At 39.2% G+C, this 25236-nt stretch overlaps 1 protein-coding gene across 2 annotated transcripts in view; it reads left to right on the top strand.

Annotated features, from left to right (window-relative positions):
- Positions 1–22905, top strand: part of MED13L (mediator complex subunit 13L) — a 287061-nt gene extending 264156 nt beyond the window's left edge. For both annotated transcript variants that reach the window (XM_061170487.1, XM_061170486.1), the window contains exons 20-31: positions 569–761; positions 1452–1878; positions 2466–2685; positions 3976–4164; positions 7516–7739; positions 7930–8072; positions 11231–11389; positions 12688–12864; positions 14421–14578; positions 17225–17386; positions 19248–19360; positions 20437–22905. In XM_061170487.1, coding sequence (XP_061026470.1) covers positions 569–761; positions 1452–1878; positions 2466–2685; positions 3976–4164; positions 7516–7739; positions 7930–8072; positions 11231–11389; positions 12688–12864; positions 14421–14578; positions 17225–17386; positions 19248–19360; positions 20437–20569 — 2298 coding nt within the window. In that variant the 3' untranslated portion in view covers positions 20570–22905. The remainder of the gene's footprint in view (positions 1–568; positions 762–1451; positions 1879–2465; positions 2686–3975; positions 4165–7515; positions 7740–7929; positions 8073–11230; positions 11390–12687; positions 12865–14420; positions 14579–17224; positions 17387–19247; positions 19361–20436) is intronic.
- Positions 22906–25236: the final 2331 nt, after the last annotated feature.

Genomic DNA, 25236 nt, shown 5'->3' with positions numbered 1-25236 from the left:
CAGTAACAGAATCTCGTTGTGCTAAAACAACTATTTACTTTTAAAAAGTGATCAGCATATCCACTGTTTCCGTGGCCTCTGCTATTGGTGATCTCCAAATGTCTGTAACAATGTAACAGATGGCCCGTAAAATTTTAATGTTATCTTATGGGAGAACATCATAAGTCGGGATTACTTAAGAGGTTTTAGTGGACGTATGTCTCAGTCAGCCTAAGTAGGCAGGAATCTGGTTAATTCTTTATTTGACCATCAGCAATCAGGTAGTGCTCAGCAATCTTCCCTTGTGCTGGAGGAAGCGGTTGGGGTGAAGAAACCTTCATTTTTCTTTAAAAGAAACATTTTTCCTTAGAGAGCCTAGTCCAGGTTTTGGAGAGACAGAGGACAGTTTCAGGTACATTATAATTACCAGAAGGGACCAGCATATAATGTTGGTTTGGTTGCGTGTGGTAACGCTAAAAGACAAAGGAAAATGCCTCCATGTGTATAGTCAAGAATCTCCGTGGTAACGATGTGTACTGAACGAAGGAGTGGTTCCTGTTGTAAACGGCGATCTGGTTTGTGCCGTCAGATGTGTAGGCTTGGGCAGCACAAGCCTATCTGCAAAGTGCTGCGCGACGGGATCATGCGCGTGGGGAAGACCGTGGCGCAGAAGCTGGCGGAAGAGCTTGTGAGCGAGTGGTTTAACCAGCCGTGGGGCAGCGAGGAGAGTGACAATCATTCCAGACTCAAACTTTATGCGCAAGTTTGCCGCCATCACCTAGGTACATGGGGATGTATTTGGCAAAGTAGAATTTGAGAAATAGCAAATTGCTCCCCCCGCTCCCTATTAGACATGCACCATTATACTTCTTCTGTCTCAGGAAATGTTAGTGTTCCATTACTGTGTTTATTTAGGTCTAATTTTTGCATTCTAAGTAGTTAAATGCTAATTTTTATGTGCACGTATATTCTTTAAAAGCTATTTAAAGTAGCCTAAGGAAGTCATATCTAATTTACTCCACATTTCAAAAATGTAGCAGCATGACTTGGTATTAACTGCTTAATTTTAACCCAGATTCCCAAGAGAATCTTAGATGCTTACAAAGCCTTATGCATATAGGTGCATAATATACCATGATGGCTGTAGAATATACGGCCTCTCAGTTTTCAGTGAAGGCGTATGGAATCAGTCTGAAAGGAAAATGTTACAAATGATTGATTTTCTCCTCTCCCCCACCCCCCCCCCCCCAAATAAGGCTCTTCCCCAGAATTTATAATAAGTAGCTCCATGTTTATTTCCATGTTTACAGAACATACAAGCTTATGTTCAGTGGTAGAGATAGCATTTTGGGTGTCATAGAGTAATGCAACCTGGAAGCATAATTTTTTTAAAAGTGACTATTCTAAATATCTGCTTCAGCCAGACACTGCAGAACATTCCTAAAGTCACCTCTCTGCGTGTACACTTTCAGCACCTTATCTAGCCACTCTGCAGCTCGACAGCAGCCTGTTGATACCACCTAAGTACCAGACCCCACCAGCAGCAGCACAGGGACAAGCTACACCTGGGAACGCGGGGCCTTTAGCTTCAAATCCAGGATCGGCAGCTCCCTCAGCTGGCAGTGCATTTAATCCCACCTCCAATGGCAGTTCTGTGAACCCGGCAGCAAGTAGCTCCGCATCTGGTTCCTCTGTGCCACCGGCCTCGACATCTGCCTCTGCTCCCATTATTAACCAGATAAGCACTACCTCTTCTTCAGGATTCAGTGGTAGTGTCGGAGGGCAGAACCCCAGCGCTGGGGCCAGCTCTGCAGAGAGAACGCAAGGGAGCATAGGCTGTGGTGGAGACACTGAGCCTGGGCAGAGCTCCTCTCAGCCCTCACAGGATGGACAGGAAAGGTACGGTACTCTGACCAAGACGAGTGGCTTCAGCTCGGACCCCTTGTCTGCTCTTCCTCTGCACCCCCAGCCCCCTCAACTTCATGAGTCTCTAAACCTTGTAAAGTGTGTATTTCTCTTCTTCCCTCAAGAGAGTAACAACTGTCAGTCTATAGTTCAGTGTTAAGAAACTTAAGAACTTCTTATAAACTTATTATATTACTAGTATAATGGTAATATATACTTACTAATTAATATACTTAATGTAATTAATATTACTATTAATACTCTTATTATATGAACATAATATATGGATAATAGTAATAGTAAGCTCTTACTATTAATGTAACAGCATTATAAAACATCTTTGTAGAATGAAGCCATGGTGTGGTGGGGGGGAGTTGAAAAAGAGATCTCCCATTTTAGAGGAGCATATTGTTGTTTTCCATCCATCTGGATGCTAACTGATTTGGTTTGCCTTAATTTTGGTACATATTAATGTTGCATTTAATCTGTAATCATTGTCCAGGGAGTCAGTGTGCTCTGGAATTGATTTATTTTGTATAATTTATATTTATGTTGTGCATCTCATAAGCGACTCTCTGCAGTGTTACAGAAAGGGAGAGGATAGGAATTCCCACAGAGCCTGACTCTGCAGACAGCCAAGCCTACCCTCCAGCTGTTGTCATTTACATGGTGGACCCCTTCACTTATACCGCAGAGGAAGACTCCACTTCTGGAAATTTTTGGCTGTTGAGTTTGATGCGCTGCTACACAGAAATGCTGGATAATTTACCTGAGCATATGAGAAATTCTTTCATTCTCCAGGTAACTATTTGCAAGTTTATTTTTTACTTTGTTGTTGTTTTTATGAAAGTAAACAGGTTCATGATTTTTTTAAAAATTGTGTGTATATGAAAATAGAAAAAAGTATTCTTAACTCTACCTTTTAGATTCAGCCATTATTAGCATTTTGGTGTTTTTCTAGCCTTTTTTCTGTGTTTGTTTACACAATTGAGATTATACTTTTCACGTAATTTTTAGTCTTTTTGTACTTAAAGTTATTCATGAATACTTTTCCACCTTATTTAAAATTCTCACCAAGCAACATATTTTTTATAGACTGCATATTTTCCATGTGTAACTGTTTCTCTACAGTTAGATATAATTACTTTTTTTTTTTAACCTTTTCACTGTTATAAATACAACTATAAGGCGGTCCAGTGGTTGGGACTCCGTGCTTCCAGTTCCGGGGCTTGGGTTCAATCCCTGGTCGGAAAACTAAGGTCCCGCAAGCTGCACAGCGTGACCAATAAATAAATAAGTAAATGAATGAATGAATGAATAAATAAATAAATAAAGCCATAATAAACATCTTTAGGTATAATCTCTCTTTCACATTTCAAGTCATTTCTTAAAGTGGATTCTTAGATAAAGATACTGATAAATAATGCCAAATTCCTCTCCCAAAAGGTTATAGTTATTTACATTTCTTTCAGGAGTGAAGGAGCATGCCCATTTTCACTGCACCCTTGCCAGCTTTATAGTGTAATAATTTTTAAAAATTTATAATTTAATAGGTGAAAAATGATGTCTTGGGTGTTTGGATTCTTGTTTTTCTGTCACTTTAACTCAAGCCGTATTATAGAATTAAAAGATTGAAATTAAAGCTACCAGTATAGTTTGTTGATGGTTTTTCATTGATTTGAAGTTTGTGTCTCAGATGACTAGACAGTAATTCCAAAGATGCCGTGCATACTATGCGTATACCTTACAAAAGTGAGAAATATATTTAAAAGCAAGTTTTTAAATTTTGGGGCATGGCAACAATAAATTGAGAATTTATCTCTAAAATGGGAACAGGGTAGTTTCTAAGTGACAGTGTAACTTGACCAGCAGAGTGACACCTCTTCTTAAATTGCTGGTATATTTGGAATATAGGACTTTATGTCACTGAAAGGAATTAAGATTGAATTATACAATGTTTGGCATTTCTGTATTTTAAAACTAAAGTTGCCTCCCCCATTCAAGTAAAGAATTCATACCATTTCATTTTCGAACTGCCTTGTTAGCATATTAGATCTCTGTTTCTAGTTTTATTTGTATTTGTGTCTGTAGATTGTGCCTTGCCAGTACATGCTGCAGACAATGAAGGATGAACAAGTTTTCTACATTCAATACTTGAAGTCCATGGCATTTTCAGTGTACTGCCAGTGCAGGCGACCTCTGCCTACACAGATCCACATTAAATCCCTCACAGGATTTGGGCCTGCCGCCAGCATTGAGATGACTCTCAAGAACCCAGAGGTAGGTAGCAGCAGGGCAGAAATTTGCAAAAAGACTACTTTTATGCTAAAGATGCAAGCCAGGAGAGTTGCTTGCTTGGTTGGTCTTCTACCTTTATTTTAAGAGTGGTAGGTTTCTTTAATCTTTAAGTTGAAATAGAGGAGATACTTCTCTGAACTTGTATAATTTTTTGAGAAAAGAGGCAAGCAAACTCTTGCCATTTTTTGATGTAAGACCTAAGGCAACAATACACTTATCCCTTTTACTTATGAAAGTTCAATTTTCCTATATTTATTTTGTTCATCATTGTTTGAAGCTAATCTGTGTCTTAAATCACTCTCCACCTTCCCCAGCTCATTTTTTTCTCCTGGAACAGCCGCTGTGTATGTGTTTACTCTGCACGGGCCCCTCATTTTCTGATGCTTCCTCCTCCCCTTGTCTCAGTGCTTCTGTATGTAAATGAACGCTTTTTCTCTCTATCTTTGTAAACCTATTTCCCACAGATAAGTACCTCAGGGGGAATTCTAAAACACCAAAGCAAAACATGTTTTAAACAGAAGTTGTACACTTCTTTTGTTTTACTAATCACCTTATCCTGAAGGTAGATATACAGGGCAGTGTATAGAACTCAAAGCCTTCAAAAATCAGTTCCCACAACTTTTGCATGAAAAATTACCCATTAATAAAGGCCAGCAAACACCTCTTCACCATTAGAGAACTTAAAAACACCAAAAATTGCTAATTTTAGTTGGTAATGTAAGTTTTTCTGGAAAACTAAAAAAATGACGCACTACTTAATACTGCATTTGTTGTAACTTGGTTCAGGTCAGCTTGGTCCCAAGAGAGGAAACTGCTTAGCTGACAACTTACATTCACTCTGGGGTTATAGAAAATTTCTATCTTTGGCAGTTTTAGGTTAGTTTATTCTTTTGAGTTTGTATTTTTTACTTTTGTGAGCATGTCATATGTTTTCTCTACTACTAGCTTTTTCTAGAATAAAAATAAATATGTTTCTACTTGTTTCAAATTTGTGTCCAGAAATTGAGTTTGTGCCTTTCTTTATAAACTTTGAATCTTTTAGTTTTTTACCTCTTGTGGTTATTCTGCAATTCAGGTGCAATCATTCCTTATGCTTTGGTAAGAAGTTATCACAATTTCAAATGACAACTAATAGTAGTCTGCATTTTCAGAGAAGAGAGTAAAGGCTGACTACCTATATTAAGATCTGAGGCATTATGTAATGTTTTAAAAGATTATATAACGTACTGGCAGAACACCATGAGAGTTCATGAGATATATAGTGAGGCTTAGATTAAAATAAATCACAAAAAATATTCTTTCTTTCCTTTTGCTTTGGAACAGGAAGAGAGAAATCAATCATTTGACTTAATGAAAAATGTAAGAACCAAATGTTGTGAACATTTACTGAGGTTTATAAATTTTTACTTGCATTAAGGTGCAATGGCTAATTGCTAAATGCTGCCTCTCCCTCACTCTGCAGCTAGAATTTTGTACTTTCATTCAGCAACTATAGCTGAGTGTCTGCCGTGTGCCAGACACTGTATTAGGTGTCGACTGTGCAGTGGTGAACAAGACACCAGTCCCCTGCTTCCAGGAATTCTCATTTTCTGCAGTGGCACAGTCTCGTGCAAGCTCCTGGCAGCCACTGTTCTACTTGGTGTCTCTGTGGGGTTGCCTCTTCTGGACGTTTTTTGTAAATGGAATCTTCCAATATAGAATGTTTTATGTCTGCCTTCTTTCACTTAACATAATGTGTTCGAGGTTCATCCATGTCATAGCATGTGTCAGTACTTCATTTCTTTTTATGGCTAAGTACTATTCCATTATATGGATAGACCACATTTTGTTTTTCCATTTATTAGTGGATGGGCGTATGGATTTTTCCACTTTTTGGCTATTGTGACTAACCCTGCTCTAAACATTTGTGTATGAGTTTTTGTGTGGCTATATGTTTTCAGTTTTCTTGGTAAGTACCTAGGAGTGGAATTTCCGGGTCTGTGGAGAGTGAATGGATCAGTGATGAGGTTTGAAACTTGAGCAAGTTGTTGAATATGTATCCCTAAAATGAAGGAATTGGATTAACTTATCTCCAAGGTCTCTATTAAGTTTAAAATTCTGTAATTCCATTATTACTGTTTCTTATGCTATATAGTTCAGGGGTTGGCAACTCTGTGGGCTAAATCCAGCCTGCAGCCTGCATTTGTATGACCAGCTAGGTAAGAATGATTATTACATTTTTACAAAGAGAAGATTATGTGACAGAGACTCATAAAGCCTAAAGTATTTACCGTCTGATCCTTTACAGAAGTTTGCTGACCCCTGCCGTAGTTTACTAGATATTGAAATGTATATAAAGCTGGAAACAAAGATGACAATTAAATTTCATCACAGTTTATCTAAAATATTTGTCTTAGGTAACAGCTAACACTTTGATCTCTTAAATTACTTACACACATCATAAAGTATAATATACATACTGAAAAGTACCCAGTCTTAAGCATACTGCTTGATGAATTTCCACTAAGTAAAAATATTACATAACTAGCACTAGAAACAAAACATAACAAGCATCCAGAAACCTCTCTAATGTCCCTTCCAGTCACTCCAATGGTAATCACTATTCTGACTTACAACAGCATAATTTTGCCTGTTTTTGGCTTTATATAAATGGAATCATAATTTACAGTGTTTTGTGTCTGGCTTCGTTTACTCAGTGTTGAGAATCATCCATTTTGTTGCTTTTAGCAGTAGTTTTTTTCATTCTCTTTGCTGTTTAATATTCTGCTTGTGTAACTTTATCATAATTTATCATCCATTTTACTGTTGATGGTTATTTAGGTTATTTTCTCTTTGGAGCTATTAAGATTGATAGTGTTGTAAACATGCTTATACCTGTCCTTTGTAAACATATATGTGCATTTTGGGGGGTCAGAGGGTATGTGTTTGTTCAGCTTTTACAGGTGTTGTCAAATGCTTTTCCGAAGCACATCATACTCCAGCAATGTATGAAAGTTCTAACTGCCCTGTATTCTCACCAATACGTGATGTTTTCTGTCCTTTATATTTCAGACATTCTGGTGGGTGTGTAGTGGTTTTAATCCACTTTCCTAATGACTAATGAAGTTGGGCCAATAATAATTTCTTTTAATAAGGAAATAATTGGCTTGATTGGGTTCCCTACCTTATATAACTTAAACAATTTTTTTTGTATCATTATTATTTGTATATATAGGACTAGTTGGGAGGCAATCTATTGTCATTTCTCCCTGTTGGTTTCCCTCAGTGCTGTATGGGTTTTGTTGTAACCATGGAGTGGCTTTGTGTTGATACTGATTTTGATTTTGATTTCAGCGGCCCAGCCCAATCCAGCTTTACTCCCCTCCTTTTATACTGGCCCCAATCAAAGACAAGCAAACAGAGCTGGGAGAGACATTCGGTGAAGCGAGCCAGAAATACAATGTGCTCTTTGTGGGCTATTGTCTGTCTCACGACCAGCGCTGGCTTTTGGCTTCCTGCACTGACCTCCATGGAGAATTATTAGAAACATGTATTGTAAATATTGCTTTACCAAACAGGTGAGGAGCCTTGGTGTTTATGGTGTGTGTAAATTGATGCTGTGCCTTTTCTCAGATAATGGATCTTTCTAACTTTCCTATCTAAATGCAGTGGGTAACATGTGGGTGGGTTCTTTGGAATTTTCTTGGTTTTGTTGTACTAAATGATAGCTTTGATTCATTTGGGGACCCTTTTCCATGTCTTTTTTAGATCACGGAGGAGTAAAGTATCTGCACGTAAAATTGGACTACAGAAGTTATGGGAATGGTGCATAGGTATTGTCCAAATGACATCTCTGCCCTGGAGAGTTGTAATTGGGCGACTTGGGCGTCTTGGCCATGGGGAACTTAAAGGTGAGAAATTCCTGAAACAAAGGAAAGGAAAAGGGCTGAGCTAATGTCATTAACTAAGCTGAGGGAGAAAATTATAAAGTTGGTAGTAAGAATAAAGCAGATTATATTTTCTGATTCTTTTAAATGTACAGGATAAACCAGTGGCTTTTAGACTTTTCATTAGCAAAATCATTTACACAAAGAAAATCTTAAATATAATATTGAACCCCAGTATATAAAACAGAAAAAGAATTTTTTTAATATAAAAATGATACTTGGTAAATTAGAATTTCTAACATTTATGTATTGTGAGAAGAACAAGTCAGTTTTAACTGGAAAATTTTATATCAGATTATGGATGAGAGTAGAAGTCATATACAGTCTTTACTTTCATTTGCTGGTTTGTTTTTGGTGGTTGACGGTGATGAGCTTTGTATTTATTTTTGTTTCGGTGGCATGATTGCAAGATAATCCTGATTGACAAGGACGAGTAGTTGCAAATTGGAAGAGTCTTTATTCACATTGCCACTGTCTGATATTCTTCAGTCTGGAAATTTAAGAGAGCAGATTTTTTTAAGTTGAATCCCCCAATATATCTACCAACTGCTTATATTTCTTATCATAAATATAAGAAAGCACTAAAAGTAACTGCAACATAACACAACTGACCACTGGCAGCTGCCTTGCCTGGCGTTGAGCCCAGCTCATTTATTATCCTAGTGTAGCTACTTGTACAGTTTTATATGAGCAATATGAACAGGCCTAGATTATTTTTTTAAAACCCTATCGATTAATGACACATTTATAAAAAGTTCAGTATATGCATATAGATGGGAGAAGTTTCTGTTTTTGTTTTTAATATTTATTTATTTGGTTTTGCCAGGTCTTAGTTGCGGCAGATGGGCTCCTCAGTTGCAGCTCACGGGCTCCTTAGTCATGGCATGCAAACTCTTAGTTGCAGCATGCATGTGGGATCTAGTTCCCTGACCAGGGATCGAACCTGGGCCCCCTGCACTGGGAGCGAGGAGTCTTAACCACTGCGCCACCAGGGAAGTCCCGGGAGAGGTTTTTTTCTAACGTCTGCACAAAAGCAAACATATGTCACAAATTAGCTTGGTGGTTTTGCACATGCCAAGTATATATTAGAACAGAGTTGGTAAACTTTCTTTATAAAGGGCAAGGTAGTAAATATTTTTGACTTTGCAGGCTAGCTGGTCACTGTTGAACTACTCAACTCTGCTACTGTAATGCCAAAGCAGCCATAGACAATACCCCAGTGAATTGGTGTGGCTGTGTTCCAATAAAACCTTGTTTACAAACAAGTGGTGGGCAGGATGTGAGCTGCGGACCGTAGTTTGCTGACCCTTGCGTTAGAGTGTGCATCTTATTTCTTTACATGAAATTTATATCCGGTATTTGTGGAAACCCTGAAATAAAACCCCTGATACAGATATAACTTGCCTTGTAGTAAGTGCCTAAGTGAGTTAATTATTAGGGTTTAACAGCAGTTTATACAAATATTATATAATATGTATTAAGTAAGTGTTTTCTTAGGAATCTATTATACACAGAATTTTTTTGTATTAAATTATACTGTAGACCAATAGAAAATATTAATCCTTTTCATTTTTAAAAGAATATTATACTTATAATGAATCTGTATCAGTAGCCTGGAGGTCTAATACATCAGGGGATTCATCATTTCATTTCTGTCAGAATTCCTATCTTCTCTCTTAGTATGCCTTTTAGTCAATCTTATTTCTTAAAGGCTTTGAGCTACTCTTAACCCTTGGGAAAAGTTAGAATATAATAGAAAAGAAGTAGAGGGGATAAAAATGTAGCCTAGTAGTCTAGTTACTTGGTATTTTGGAAAATTATTAAAGCCATCGCCTTCCCTTTTATGATTTTTTAGAAGGGACACACTCTTCTTTCTTATCTCTTGGGGGAGAAGAATGTAAGTGTGACTGAGGGCTCCATCAAAAGACTGAGAGAAAATGTACTTTCAAGGAGTAAAAACACGGAGAAAAGCCTAGTGTCCAGGACATCAGCTTCCCAATCTACAGTTTCTTCCTTTGGGGAACTGAGGTCTGCACCACGTTGCATTTCTGTGGGGCAGTATCAGATATGAGTCCACAGATTTCAGAGTCAGTTTTGTGAATCTCTGTTCTTTATCACCAGAGTGTTTGTGATAAAAATAATCATACTGTCTTCTCCTTCTTACTTGGTTTTTATATACCGAACTCACTTCTCTTTGGTATTTCTGTGGTTTTTAAAAATACTCCCTCCTCCATGTTCCTTGACCCTTTTATTTCAGCCACTTCAGTTCAGCGTTCATTAGGAATATGAAATGTGAAAGTTTTTTTTTTTTTTCCATGTGCTTTTTAAGGGGAGAGCAGGTTGTTTGAAAAAAGTATGTGGAGGTAGAGAGGTGGAGTGGTGTTACATCAGTGGGATGTGACATGACAGCAGTGTACGGCTGCTTCATGTGTGTCGGGGGTCAAAATAAAGGGAGGACCAAGTGCTTCTCAATTCCCGGAGTAACATTACCCTCAACAGTTCTGTGAGGAGACATAGTGCCTTTGTTTGGAGGCAATAAACAGACGATAGAAAGAAAATTTGTGGCACCTTTTTAATCTGAACAATTAATGTGGCATCATTTGGAGCACTTTACTTGCACCCATTGCTTATCCGATCTTCGGACATGCCAGGAAAGGGTCCCCTTCGTTTCTTCTGCTGCTTGCCTTTCATGAAACAACCAATCTACGTTAGCAGTAAACAAAACTGAGGTTCACCCCAAACTGTGCTCTCTTCTGAAGAAAAGTGTTCATAGGGGTAGTGAAAGAACCGGACCTGGAGAAGGAGAAAGGACAGAACATACTGGCATCACCATTGAAAAGTATTTTAAGTGCCTAAGTCTGCCCGGGTCTGTGCCGGACTCACAGGTCATTTCAGACATGATTTCAGTCTTTGTAGTCGTTGGCCTTTGTTTCTTTGTTAATGAAGTGTAATCGAGGTCAAGTAACATTTTCTTTGTAGCAAGGAGGGGAACCTGTATAAAGCCATATTCCCTTCAGGGCCCAATCCTAGAAATTCAATTATCAGGCAAAACTGGTAAAATGCTCAATCCTCACATCAATATGAATTCCTGAAGACTGTGTGATTGTGATATTTGATTCCAGATTGGAGTATCCTCCTTGGAGAATGTTCACTACAGACAATCAGTAAACGGCTCAAGGACGTGTGCCGGATGTGTGGAATCTCTGCCGCAGACTCTCCTTCTATCCTTAGTGCCTGCCTGGTTGCCATGGAGCCCCAGGGGTCCTTTGTAGTGATGCCAGGTAAATCTCGCCAGTTTTGTTAATTAGGTATCAGAACAGTTCAGTCCATTCAATCTTAAGTCCACACACAAGTATAGAATGTATCTTTATTATCTTTATGAGAAAAAATTGTACTTAGGGCTCAAAATGGAAACCATTTGGTCTCTTCCAAGGGGAGTGGTTTGTGATTTTATTATCTTTGTTGACCATCACTTGGGAGAGAGCCCAAGTCCTGGGTGTGATTGAGAGCTCTTAGAGTCATGGCGAATTATTTGACCCCAACCTGTTGTTAGTGTATGAAGTTCACCCTCCAAAAATGACTTAAGTGGGCACCAACATGGTATGTATTTTAATACCCTTTTGAAGAAAGGTATTTGATAGACTCTTCAAGCAGCCTCAAGAGGACGTTTAGAGTCTCTCTGTGGTTGAGGATGAATGTGAAGTAGACGGGGTAGAGCATTTAGCACAGTGCGTGCTAGCCACAGTAACTCAGGAAGTGCCAAGATGTGGGCAGCCGAAACATCATGGCCACAGAATTTTTTTAAAAACAGCAACTAAGCTATTTTATAATTTAATAGCTAAGCAGTTTTATATTTTTTAAACCTGTTTTTACCATCCAGGTATTTCTTTGATCAAACAGGAGACCCTTGTCCCCTCCCTGTAAAAATCAACAGAAGTGTTGTGGTATGAGAATGTGGTTGCTTGTGGTCAGTCTAGAGAGAGACAGATGTCTGTACTGGCCTGCTGGTCAGACCTTGGGTTAATTGTCACCTGCACCAGTTGGGCAAGTTACATCATTTCTTTGTGTTCTGTCCTCCTCATGAAATGGGGGTAGTAGTTCCTACCTCTGAGGTGTAGCTTTGATGATTGAATGATATGATATGAATAAAGAATTCAGTACAGAATCTGGCATGTAGTACGCATTCAATAAATATTAGTTGTAACAATTATTAGTTGAATGGTACCATTTCTACAGAATTGCATTGTTTGGGAGAACAGTCCGTTATAAATTATTAGCAGTCACAGGAGGAAAGAAAGTTTTATTTTTAGAAATACTTCTTATTTAAGTAATTAAAACATATTTGGTCGACTCAATCCAATTTTTTCTTAACCTTGCCAGTGTGAAATGTGGCTTGAGTTATCATAGCTAATCTGCTCTGAGTCAGTTTCTTGAAAATATTTAGACAAGTGGGCTCAACTGTAAATGTGTATCCATCATGGCAGTTGTGTCAGACTCACATCAATCCAGCTCAGGTCATTTCTGGAGTTGTTCACTGCTGCACAAAAGGCATTGATACATTTTTTCCCCCCTTTTTAAGATGCTGTCACAATGGGCTCTGTTTTTGGCCGAAGTACTGCACTGAACATGCAGTCATCTCAGCTTAACACCCCTCAAGATGCTTCTTGTACACACATCTTGGTGTTCCCAACATCATCAACCATCCAAGTGGCTCCAGCCAACTATCCCAACGAAGATGGGTTTAGCCCCAACAATGGTGAGTGGAAGACCCTGTATGCATAGAGCGGCTCCGCTCCTTCAACAAGACACAGTGCTAGAGTAAAGAGTCGCTGGGCCGCTGCAGGTTCTTCTGTGTCGTAGTGAACAGCATATGAAATGTGAAGAGGGAATTGAAGGTTTGAGAATCTTTTTGGTTTTGAAGATTTAATTTGCACTGTTGCCAAGACCAAATAAACACTTTCCTCTCTTGGGTAATTAACTTTCTCCTGTTTTTCATTAAAGGCAAAAAAATAGTATCTGCTTGATAGTGTCCTGTACATGGGTGTCACTCTTTCAATAAAGATTTCTTGATCTGATTTGAAATGTATGAAGACTGCTAGGCAGTATGAAGATAGCACCTGTCTTTAGCTGATCACTGGGAATCTAACTTGCTCTGAAACAACTCCTTATTTGATTAGTCTTGAAATTTTTTTTTAAGTAATTTATTTTTGGCTGTGTTGGGTCTTCGTTGCTGCGCGCGGGCTTCTCCTTGCGGTGGCTTCTCTTGTTGCGGAGCACGGGCTCTAGGCACGTGGGCTTCAGTAGTTGTGGCATGCGGGCTCAGTAGTTGTGCCTCGCGGGCTCTAGAGTGCAGGCTTAGTAGTTGTGGCGCCCGGGCTTAGTTGCTCCGCGGCATGTGGGATCTTCCTGGACCAGGGCTCCAACCCGTGTCCCCTGCATTGGCAGGTGGATTTTTAACCACTGGGCCACCAGGGAAGTCCCCTTATTTGATTATTCTTAATAGATTTTTATGGTTTGAATATCTTAAGGCATTTGTTAAGCAATGATTATTTATAAACTGTAAAATGCTCAATATTATGCAGCTGTTTGCATTGTTTTTTGAAGAATTTTTAGCAGCTACCAACATTTACTCCTGTTAAACGGGGAGGGTAAAAGGATACCGTCCTGCGTGTGTGTATATAGAAAACACACATAATATGATCACAGTGTAATAATAAATACAGAAAAAGAATCAGCAAAAATGTTCATGGTGATTGGGTTTCCCCTTTTATACTTTTCTTTCCAAATTTTCTGCTGTGCGTGTACCTTACTTTTATGATACAGGAGAGAGGATTTCTTAACAAAAATATCATGCTTTGATCTGCTCGTATAATAGGCCTCCAGTTTGAGGGCAAGTTCACACTTGTTAACCTGCATTAATTCAGCCTTAAGTATTTTAGATGCTAATTGGATGCATAGATGGTGTCTGCTGTTTTCTTGGATGGTGTCAATTTTAACTTTGTTTAATAATTAAATTGCTTCTTTAGCTGTTTTGCCTTCTTTTTATGTGCCTTTGGAGGCTGTACAGAGTGTGGAGTTTTACGTTCTTTATTTCTCCATTCTGTTAATACTTCACATTAGGAGCTCATTGGAGAGAGTACAAAATGCAAGAATAATTTGCAGCACCTTGAACCCAGTGGGCACGCGTTAAGTCTTACTAAGTTGTTAACAACACATGCCTGTAATAGTCATAGGCCAGTAAACCATGCATTGGTTTAAATTGGGGCTATGGATTAGCTTTTTAATTTTTGTCCTTTTTTTCTCTCCCTCTAGATGACATGTTTGTTGACCTTCCATTCCCAGATGATATGGACAATGATATTGGCATATTAATGACTGGGAACCTCCATTCCTCTCCCAACTCCTCCCCAGTTCCCTCCCCAGGCTCTCCTTCTGGAATTGGTGTGGGCTCTCACTTCCAGCATAGTCGGGTAAGGACGACTTGAAATAGGTTGTTTAAAACCACCTCAGCCTTCAGGAAAATCCTCTAGAAGTGCCGTCATCTTTTACTACGTGCACCTTTCTTCCTGATGGTCTTGGTCCCTGGTACGAGAGAAGTAAGTGTGGGACCGTGACTCTGTAGTTCCATTTTGAACAAAGCCGGAATTCTAAAGAAATGTTATTATTATTCCTGATGAATGTGCTTAATCAGAATAGTCCCATTACAGCTGCAAGGGTTTTATGCAATTACTGTTTTTGAGCAAAAATTAATTTTGGTTGCTTGCTGCTTCCCAGTTATTTTTTAATTTTTTGCCAGAACAGTGGCTTTTCAGAGGCTAGTTCAATAACCCTGCTTATTTAACATGCAGAGTAACTGTGCTAATTGAATAACACATTGTTGATGGTTAATTATTGGGAAAGGAGCTTAACTGGTCTTGGTTTATGTCATGGTGCCTTTATTTAGGCACGTTAGATGTTCTCTGTAGCCAGCCTGCAGGAGTGGGGAAGAGCCCACAGGAGGCTGATTTTGGAGAATTGTCCAGGTTAATACCAGAGTATTAAGGAAAAAACAGAGCTTACAGCTAGTTTCATCTTTAAATATCCCAGGATATTAGAGGTGAATTAGCAGAAGATTGAAGTGTTAAAGGTTCTGCCATCAGCTCACGTTAAGTTTCTTTAAAAGCTAGGTGATTCATGCCTTATCGCTGTATTACACTTTTTACTTAAAATGTTAAGAGACTGAGGGGTTAAGACAGAAAATTAGCTATGTCTAGTATCTTAAACTGGACAAGTATAAGCAACCTGCTTACACTCATTAGGCACAAAGACGTTCTTCGAGGACTTAGGTTTCTGTTAGGTGGGACTTTTATTGCCAGCCCTGAGTTCACTGAAGGACAGTCTAGAGAAAAGAAGATTGAAAACTTTACTTTCAGAGAAGATGAAACCAGGGAAGGCCACCTCAGTGGACTGCCCTCATGTTATGCCTGCCCCCTAATTCTCCCTTCTGCAAGGAAGGGATTGTAAATGTCTTTATTTCCTCTGGTCATTTGCCAGTTAATGACAGTTTATTGGTTCATTGGAGATTGTTGTGATGGGGACCAAGAACACAAATTTTACATTGGATAGTTTTAATTTAGGATTAATGTGAATTCTAGAGGCAAATAGCATTGCAGCTAAGAATGCATGCCCTGGAGCTTGATAAACATCGCTCTGAATTATAGCCGAACATCTTCCTAGCTTTGTGACTTTGGGCAAGCTTACTTTACCTTTCTCAGCCTTAGTTACCTTATCTGTGAAATGGAAATAATAGCAGCTACCTCCCAGTACTGGTTTTTATAAGTTAGCTCCTCCGATAACAAAGAATTGGTAACTGAAGTGTAGTGTTAGTTTTGTGAGAAACAGAGGCGTGCTTTATTTTCTCCCTTTGTTGGCACCTCGAGCCGTTGAATGTCACACTTCAAACAGCACTATGCTGAAGCTGGTCAGGCGGCCTTTTCTAATCCTGAGCACCTGCAGCCAGGTGACCCCTGAGAGGCTTTCGGCATTTCCTCTTTCCGAACCATTAAACATTCTTTGATATCCAGTTAAGAAATTACCACAGGAGAAAAAATTTGTTCAAGGTTGCAGTAAGTTTTTATTTTTTAACCAACTCAGCAATGATACAACTTGGTGTAGTAGTTGAGGATTTTTTTCTTCCTTGAAACAGAAGGCTTTTGAGAACAAATGGATTACTTATTATTGCTTTTGCATAAAAGGTACATTTTCAACTCTTGAAGCTAGCTAAAAGAGTCAAAGACAAGGAAAATGTCAACTGCAGAAACGCCCAGTAAGGCTCTCACGGGAGTCCCTTATTACCGGGACTGCTGTAAATTGAAACAAGGCTTCTTCAGGAGCAGATCTCACGCTGCTGGCAGGTCAGATACCGGTGAAGTGTTAGAACGTTATCGACAGTGGACAGTCAGGTGTGCGCGTGTATTTTTGGTTGGTTGCTGGTGAAAGAGCACGTGGGTGTGGTGGTACCTTCAGCTGTCAGATTCCACTCTTTCCATTTTTAGTTTATTACCTAATAATGCCATGGAGCAGATTTTACATTCTGCAGAAAAGGAACCAGAGAAAATAAACCTGTATTTACTTGGCTGGTGGTGTTAGTTTTACTGGTACCTTCTGCCTGAGCCATAGTTTTCATCAGATATCTGTGTGTGCAGCAAAGACACTGCCTCCCCTGTTGACCTTTCTTGGTCAGTTGACATTTTGGTGTGAGATGCTGCCAGGAAGGGGATTAGTCACTACAGTGTGCAGGGAGAATTGATAAAAAGTTGGGTGAAGGTGGTCAAAAAGTACAAACTTCCAGTTATAAAATAAGGGTCCTGGGGATGTAATGTATGGTGACTTTAGTTAATAATACCATATTGTATATTTGAAAGTTGCTGAGAGTAGATCTTTTAAAAGCTCTCATCAGAAGAAAAAAAAATTGTAACTCTGTATGGTGGTGGATGTTAACTAGACTTATTGTGGTGATTATTTCCCACAGTTAGAATCATTATGTTGTACACCTGAAACTTAAAAAGTTGTTGGCTTTTAAAAAAGCTGTATTTGGTAATAAATGCTGATCATGCTTTTGGGACTGTTTTTTTCAGAGCCAGGGTGAGCGTCTTCTTTCCAGGGAGGCGCCTGAGGAGCTGAAACAGCAGCCGCTGGCCCTTGGGTATTTTGTATCGACCGCCAAGGCTGAGAATCTCCCCCAGTGGTTTTGGTCATCGTGTCCCCAGGCTCAGAACCAGTGTCCCCTCTTCCTCAAGGTTGGTTTGGTGTCGTATTTGAAGTTGGGGGGTGAGTGACGTATGCTCAAAATCAGTCTTGGTTAGAATTTGCCTTGGGCACCGTAGTCTTATTCTGCTCCCCGACTCTCTCACATCTACGTAAGAGTCTGAGGGTATGTTAATTACAGGCAGAGATGGAGAGCAGAATTTAGGAGAGGAGCCCAAAACCGTGTCACAAAGAAATGAATGACATTCACCCAAGGAGGAGACTTCACGTGGCCCAACGGACACATCTAGGGTGGCCATGCGGTTCTGTATAAGCCACTGTGGTCAGGGAAGTTACGCCGGGGGGTGGGTGGGAGGATAATGATGACTAGTTGTCCTCTTCCTCCACTGCCACAGGCAGTCAGCGTTCCTTTTTCGAGTAGGGCAGGAGTCAGCTAAAAAATTCCATGTTTCTGCTTGTGCCTTCCTGTATATTTCTTGGAAATTTTTAATCCAAATTAAGAGTTAAAAACAAAAGCTCTCTCACTTCCAGTTTGGGTGAGAGAACCTAGAATGAAATCCATGGATTGGCAAAAAGCCAACGGTTGGACAACACACTGTATTGGCAGAGCTGTGGGGAGATGGCCCTGGTATGGTGGGAAGGCCAAATATTACAACCCTGCACATTTCCCTTTGGATGCAGAAGTCCCACTACAGAGTAATCACTAAGATACACACACGTACACATACATACACACACACATAAATCTGGAAGGTTAAAACCAAAAACAATTGAAGTAATTTTCTTTTCCTGATGACTTTAACATAGTATTATGAAATCAAAGAATTTATATAAAAATCCATGCAATCTCTCAATTAGAATTACTAGTCTGAACCTAGATTTATTTATCTTTTCCTCTCTCTCTAAAAAGTATACACATTCTTTAGCTCTGTTTACTGAAAGGGCTTAGGAGCCATGATCGCCTAGCAGCAATAAACACCTTTATTGACACAATTATGGTTTCTCAATACTGTTTATCATGCAAAAGAACCAGAGTTCTTTGAGGAAATGACTGATTCCAGGGCTAAAGTAAGAAATATTCAAGGTGTACCTGAGACATCTTGTCACGCCTAAAAGCAAGGAAGCTACCAAAGATTATTAGAGTCTTATCAAAGGACCCAATAGCCAACTTGGAGGGGTTCCCATTGCCCAGGGATGGGATCATTTAGTCATTAAAATGAACAATGGTGGCAGTAGATTGATATCAATCTATGGGTTCATAGTCGTGCTGAGAAACAAAACATTTATACGTCACCTTTTGAAGCTGCCAGAGCAGCAGCTCATTAATCAGAAAATCAAAAAGTAAGGCGAATCAAGCATTTATATTGCCTCTTCTTATATTTTACAATTAATAAAGTAAAACTATACTAAAACTATTACGTTAAAAATTGATGGGGAACGTTATAGTAGATGGACCGTGCTGGTACCTGCTGGATCCAGGGATCTGTCATATTACTGCTGATGACAGCAGACATCAGGTGCCTTTGGATGTGATGCTGTAAGAAGGGCACAGCACCGGTTATGAAGTACGGGGATCAGGATAGAAGACCACTACCACGACACAGTCAGCCACATCCCGACTGTGGAGCCTTCTACAAATGAAAACCTGAAGAGGGACACTATTTACTTATTTGCAGTCCATTTGCAAAGCTAGCTTTTTTTTCTCCTCTACTCTAGGATATGGAGTTATTTGGGATCACATTGGGGTTACTGAGCAGCTTAAATTCATGTACTTAGAATAGAAGCCCTGACTACAAAGGACTTTAGCGAGCATGTCCTTCTGGTAGACGTGGCCTTATTTCTGCCCCATGGTTGACTAGACCAGGAAGGTAACTGTCTTTGTTCTTTCACCAGGCTTCGCTGCATCACCACATTTCTGTAGCACAGACGGACGAACTTCTCCCTGCCAGGAATTCTCAGCGGGTTCCACATCCTCTTGACTCCAAAACCACGTCTGATGTTTTAAGGTAGATTCAGACCTAGGCAACATAGCAGTACAGTTTGAAATTATATACTTTACTCTTGTTTTTCCAAGGTGTTTTAATTAAAGTGTGGTATTTGTGGAAGAGGTGCTACCTTTTGTGCAGTGGAGCACTGTCTGATTAGCCAGTGAGAGCCACATCCCCCCAATACCTGCATAGGACAGACAGTGTAGCATACTTTGTTAAATCCGGCAGTTATGTGCAAGTACAACTGCCCTCGCTTCCCATTCAGAGGAGGCATTTCATGGTGATGAAAATAGATCAGAATAAGGGGGTGGATAGTTAGTTAGAAGACAAAGTCTGGAACTTAAAGCACTTGACTTTGGAAACATTTTCTGCCCTTCCTGACATAGACTATGTAAATAAAGTTAAGTAAAACATAAATTCCATAGCTGGGAAATACCTCCCAGAATTGTCTTGTACTTTAGCAGGCTGTAAACATTCTTCATGTACCTTGAGAAAATATGCAAGCTTTTCCTAATGTTTTCTAACTCTTAAATGATTTGGAAATTATAGTTAAAGCAAGAACCTACCTTATCTACATGATTTTGGCTTCCAGGGCCTCTAGAGCAACACTGTCCAATAGAAGTATAACGTGAGTCACATACAATTACTATTTTAATGTGGCTACTAGAAAAATTTTAAAAAGAAATCAGTGACGTTAATTTTAGTAATAACTTTATCAGTTATATAAAAACATGATAACGATGTCAAAATATAAAAAATAGTATCATTTGAACAGTAATAAATATAAAAATACTCATGAGCTATTTTCCATGCTTTTTTAAATACTAAGTGTTTGAAATCCTGGTGCCTGTTCTCTATGTACAGCATATCTGAGTTCACGGAGTGGGGGGCCAGTGGCTGCCATATTGGACAGTGCAGGTCTAGAAGGAAGGGGGGGACATGAGGAAACGAACTCTGGGAAAGAGCCTGGGGCAACTTATGGAATGACATTAGGCCTTCTTCCTGCTGACATCTGGCACTGGCACGTTAGAACTTTCGGACCAGCCTTACTTCTGTCGTGCCTGGTGCCCTGACCCGTGTGTTCTCTCCGGCAGGTTTGTTTTGGAGCAGTACAACGCTCTGTCCTGGCTCACGTGCAATCCGGCCACCCAGGACCGTACCTCCTGCCTTCCCGTCCACTTTGTGGTGCTCACTCAGTTGTACAACGCCATCATGAATATACTCTAATTGGAAAAGCACTTGTTCTCTCTGGCTCAGTTCCTTCTCCCCGCAACCTCAGTCCAAGGAACCCGCTACACTCTGCAAATACCCCACTCCCTCCTCTTGAGACCACTCTGCACAGTCCTGCACTGATTACTTCTCAGCAGGCACATGTCATTTCTGCAGTGCTCATTACCACAGTGACTCACAGACACTTCTCTCACGGACCTGGAAACTTCCATAAGCAGTGACTTTCAGCCAGTGTTGTGGTGTGTGCGGCCCCAGACCACTGGGCCACAGGAGGTTTTTTGTTGTTGGTTTTCAAGAGGGAAACAGAAGAGACAGTATCCTTTTGCACAAGAGTCTGTGTCTTCAGTCTCTGTTTAATAAGGGCGGTTTAAGCCCTCTGGATCAAATCCTCTAGTTATTGGTGTATGGCCTGTGGGTTACCTGAACTCCATAATCTGGGACTTTTGAACAAGAACCAGCTCCAGTACATGACTTCATAATGGGGTTTCTGTCTCCCTAGTGCTCCCATCTAGATTGGCATGAGTGCTTTGGTTGACTTTATACCTGTGTGTAGATACAAAAGGTCTGGAGACATCTTCATTTTGTTTATTTATTTTAGGTTGTTTTGTCATATGGTTTTTGTGACTTTCTTTTAATTTTTTTAATTCGCAAGGACCAGGTACAGTAGCTGAAACCCAACTCAGATCCACCATAGGATTCTTTGACTACATACCTCTGTCCTAGAAGCCAGAAAAGGAGTGAAAACAAATTGGGGAGATCCTGCTTACAAGTAATATATTCAAAACCACCCAGCAGTAGGTTTTGTTGAGAACAAACTGGGTAAACATTCTGCCATATTCCTTATTAAAAGTGGCCAGCGTTTCATGAAGGACAACATTTTTATACAGAAGGCAGTCAAGCTCAACCCAGAGCCATGGAGGCAAGTACCTTCATTAGTTTTATATAGTCACAATGGAAATATATTTTCTAGTGAATTCTTACTGAAAGCCAGGTCTCTCCTCTCATTAGATCAAAAGGGACTCATGTATATATCACAATCGAAAGTGTTTGCTCATAAAATCAGTTATAAATACGGTAAATTTTTTCTGGACCATAGGAATATTATTTCAAAGAAATATTCAACTTAACCATTAAATTAGTACTTGAAGTTGAGCCTTCGTGGTGGGACTTTTTTAAAAAAACATGCCTTTTTAAATCATTAAGGCTAATTGAAGTATTTTATCCAGGCCCGAGAGGGTTGTCTTTAAGACTCCATTTCTACCCGTACCTTGCTGTGCGTTTCTGTCTGAGGGCAGTGGGCGTGGGCTTGCCTCCCATGAGCCGCTCTGGTCAGGCTGTTGAGCTCTAGTCATCTGTGGAGAGAATCATGCAAATTTTAAAAGTTCTTCCAAGAGACTTCCATATTCTGGTTATTAACAAAAAAAGGAAAAATGTAATAACTGATATGATTTTGTAAAAGTATTTTTCTTGAAATAATCTAACGTTTAAAACATATTAAAAAAAAAAGTTGTGTGGTGGGAATGTGAAAGCAGAGAAGTAACTTGTAAATGGATAATTTTGTTCTCTGTACCACCAATTGGGGGGGAGGGGTCGACTTTCGCAGTGTATAGGTTAAAAAAATCTGATATATCAAACCATTTGTATCTAATGTGTACAGTGTAAAATTGACTTTAAAAATATTGCAGTGCTATTTTTTCTTAATCAGAAAGGAAAAATTCTCAAGGCCTTTTGAAGAGCATAAGATGATGAAGATTGTAAACTTGTATAAAATTATCTTGGTGAGAAGACAAATTGTAAAGTAGATATTTGTAATCTTTTACCACTTTGGGGTTGCTTTTTTTCCCAGAATTCATCAGAACTTTGAATTTTTTTTTTTTAATGGGCTGTTTTTAATGCAGGGGCTTTTCTTCCCTAGAAACCCAATTCTCAGCAAAAAAAGAAAAAAAAAATACAAAAAACAAAAAAACCCCTACAAAAATTAAAAAAAAAAAAAAAGCAGCAAAGGGTAGTTTTCATCTGGTGTCTTTTATTTAAGTTTTTTAAGTTAAGAAAAGCTGGTGACATATTTATACGTTTTTGTGCAAAAATAAATGAATGGCAATAGATTTTAAAAAAATCTTATTATGTACTTCTGTGTGAAAAAGTCTGTATAATATTTCCCTTAAATATGCATTATTTTACTTGTGAGTTTTTTACTGAATTAATCTGAAATGTACAAGCCCTGGATTTGCTACAGAGTGAGAACTTATTTTATTTTTTTTTTATTTTTAATTTTGGAAATTCTGCAGAAATCAGAACTCTTACCATGGTTTGAACTAAAGAGGGGAAATGGGGGAGGGGAGAGGGGTGGGATTGTCCAGCATGCTTGTATGTATATTTCAGAACCTTTTTTAAATGTAAAAGCTGTACATTTCTGGGAAGTTCTGAATTTCTTTTGTTTCCTTTTTTCCTTCAGGCATTTTGCAGTGAGCTTCTTTTATATATAGCAAACAATTTGAAAGAATACAAAAATATGTGAAGTTCATTTAAAAAAAAACTACAGTATAGCGCTGGTACAGTACACTAAAAGACTTTGATAAAAAGAAACAATACTAAAAGGCCTCCATTTTAAATGTCATTCATATATACCTTGTGAATGAGAGCTATATACTTTTACACACTTTTTTAGAGGAATAAATTATTGAATTACTGAAACGTTGAGTGGCTTTTTTCCCCTTCCATCCTGCTTTTGTAATGGGAGTGATCTACGCCTATTCAAAAGGTGTTAAGTATTATGGATTGAACAGTCCTTGACCAGCAGCCTGGCTCTACCTTCCAGAGTAAAGTTTTACTCCCCTGATCAGCACATCTCATAGATGTTCTCAAACGGTTTTCACATATTCCAGGATACAAGGGCATTCCTGGATCAGTTTTAGCGTGCACACACACACACACAGAGCATTGGATTTGGAGCTCTGGTGTTTAGTTCCTTAACTGTTCTGTGTAGATCACATCTAACAGTGATCACACGTCTAACAGTGAGCTACTCGTCTCCTAGCTCTTAAGATTGCGGTCAATACTAGAACAAACTACAAGTCTGTTTTCTACTTGCTTTCTCTTCATGGTGTCAGCCAGTTTCTTTTTGATGTTCCTTAAAAAGAACAGTTCCATCTCTTTGCTGTTTTCCCAGTTCACAGCCTGGTGACAGTAGTATGCCATCTAACACACATACAAGCAAGGCGCTCATTGACTGCATGGCACCCACTACGTTGTTCTCTTCTCCTTGGGTCCATTCCGTAGGAAAAACCCCTGTGGGGGCAGAAGCTCTCGCTAAAATAGTAAACGCCAGGACCTGGCAGAGCCTACTGTCGAAATTTGAATAAATTGAAAGACCTTGCCTTTAATCTTCCTCCGACTCTTTGGCAGGATACATTGTTCTGAATCTAACGATAAAGTGTTGAGACTGCTCAGCCTCAGTTATTTCGTCTGCAAATGAGGGATGAGGGCAATTCCATGAGAAATGCTTTGCAAACTAAAAAGCTGTGTCCATGTTATATTTTTATAGTTGTACTATTGAAGAAGCCTGAGAAAAGTGAGGCCACTTTTCTGTTAACAGATAATATCGGTCTCTGTCTCATCCAGTTGCCACTGCCTTATGCATAGTTCACAGCACTCTTGGTAACGCTGCCTGCCCAAAGCATTAAAGAACCACACATTTTTCTAGATCCTATGTGATCAGGTCAGTCCGAAGATTCCTGTGTCCCGTAAAAATCAGAATTAGGTGGTATTTTTCCAACCAATTGACTTGCTTGGGTTCTGTGCTCATACAGCGGATGGCACTTTATCCAACAATCAATGAATGTTGGTTTTATTTATACTAGGAACTTTGTTTTCATAACCACTATTTGCTGTACCAATTCAGCAATACTAGCTAAATCTCCTTGAGGTAGGAAAAATTATTTGTCAAATGCATTGAAACATTTTGCAAATGAGATGTAGGTGAATCTGACCTGCCGCTCAAGAACTATCAGCCTCCAGCCCTTTGCACTGCTCAGATCCTGCTTAACACCAGTTCATCCCCTCCAAGGATGTCATCAAATAGTTTTATGTTCCTGCTATTCAAGAAGTCACAGGGCCAGGAATTTGTCCCCAACTGGTGTCAAAGAGCTAATAAAAATCTTTTAAAAAGTGCAGTTTGTCCATAGGAGTTTTTAAAGACAGACTTTTCATAAGACTTAGTGCCTAAGCGTGAGAGCCACATACTGAAAACAGCCTTTGCCGCTTGTCATTTCTTTCTCTTCTGAATTCACCACTTGCTAAAATCCTATCAAGAGGCAATTTGAATGTATTACCATTAAAATTTTTATCTTGGTGTTAAATGATTCGCTTGTTTATATCCCCTTGACAAAAATGTCACTTTAACAGTAATTATTTCATGTCATTAATACCTAATGAGACACCATTAGAAAATTCTGTGGCGCCAGGTAATACGTGGTTGCAGCAGTTGCCCTGGGCATCTTACTCTGCTGGGAACCAGACTTACCAGTCTCCCACCACTTCACTTGAAATTCTCAGATCAACTTTATTAAAGATTTTTTGGCACTTAACTGCTTCTGGTTAGAACTCCAAAGTAATGAAGCAGGTAAGAAATAGCAGTTGATGAGGAAGAAGGCTTGGATAAGACT

This window comes from Eubalaena glacialis, chromosome 15, assembly GCF_028564815.1.
Source record: "Eubalaena glacialis isolate mEubGla1 chromosome 15, mEubGla1.1.hap2.+ XY, whole genome shotgun sequence".
Taxonomy (NCBI): domain Eukaryota; kingdom Metazoa; phylum Chordata; class Mammalia; order Artiodactyla; family Balaenidae; genus Eubalaena; species Eubalaena glacialis.
Note: the sequence above shows the minus strand (reverse complement) of the source record. Positions and strands in the feature narration are given on the sequence as shown.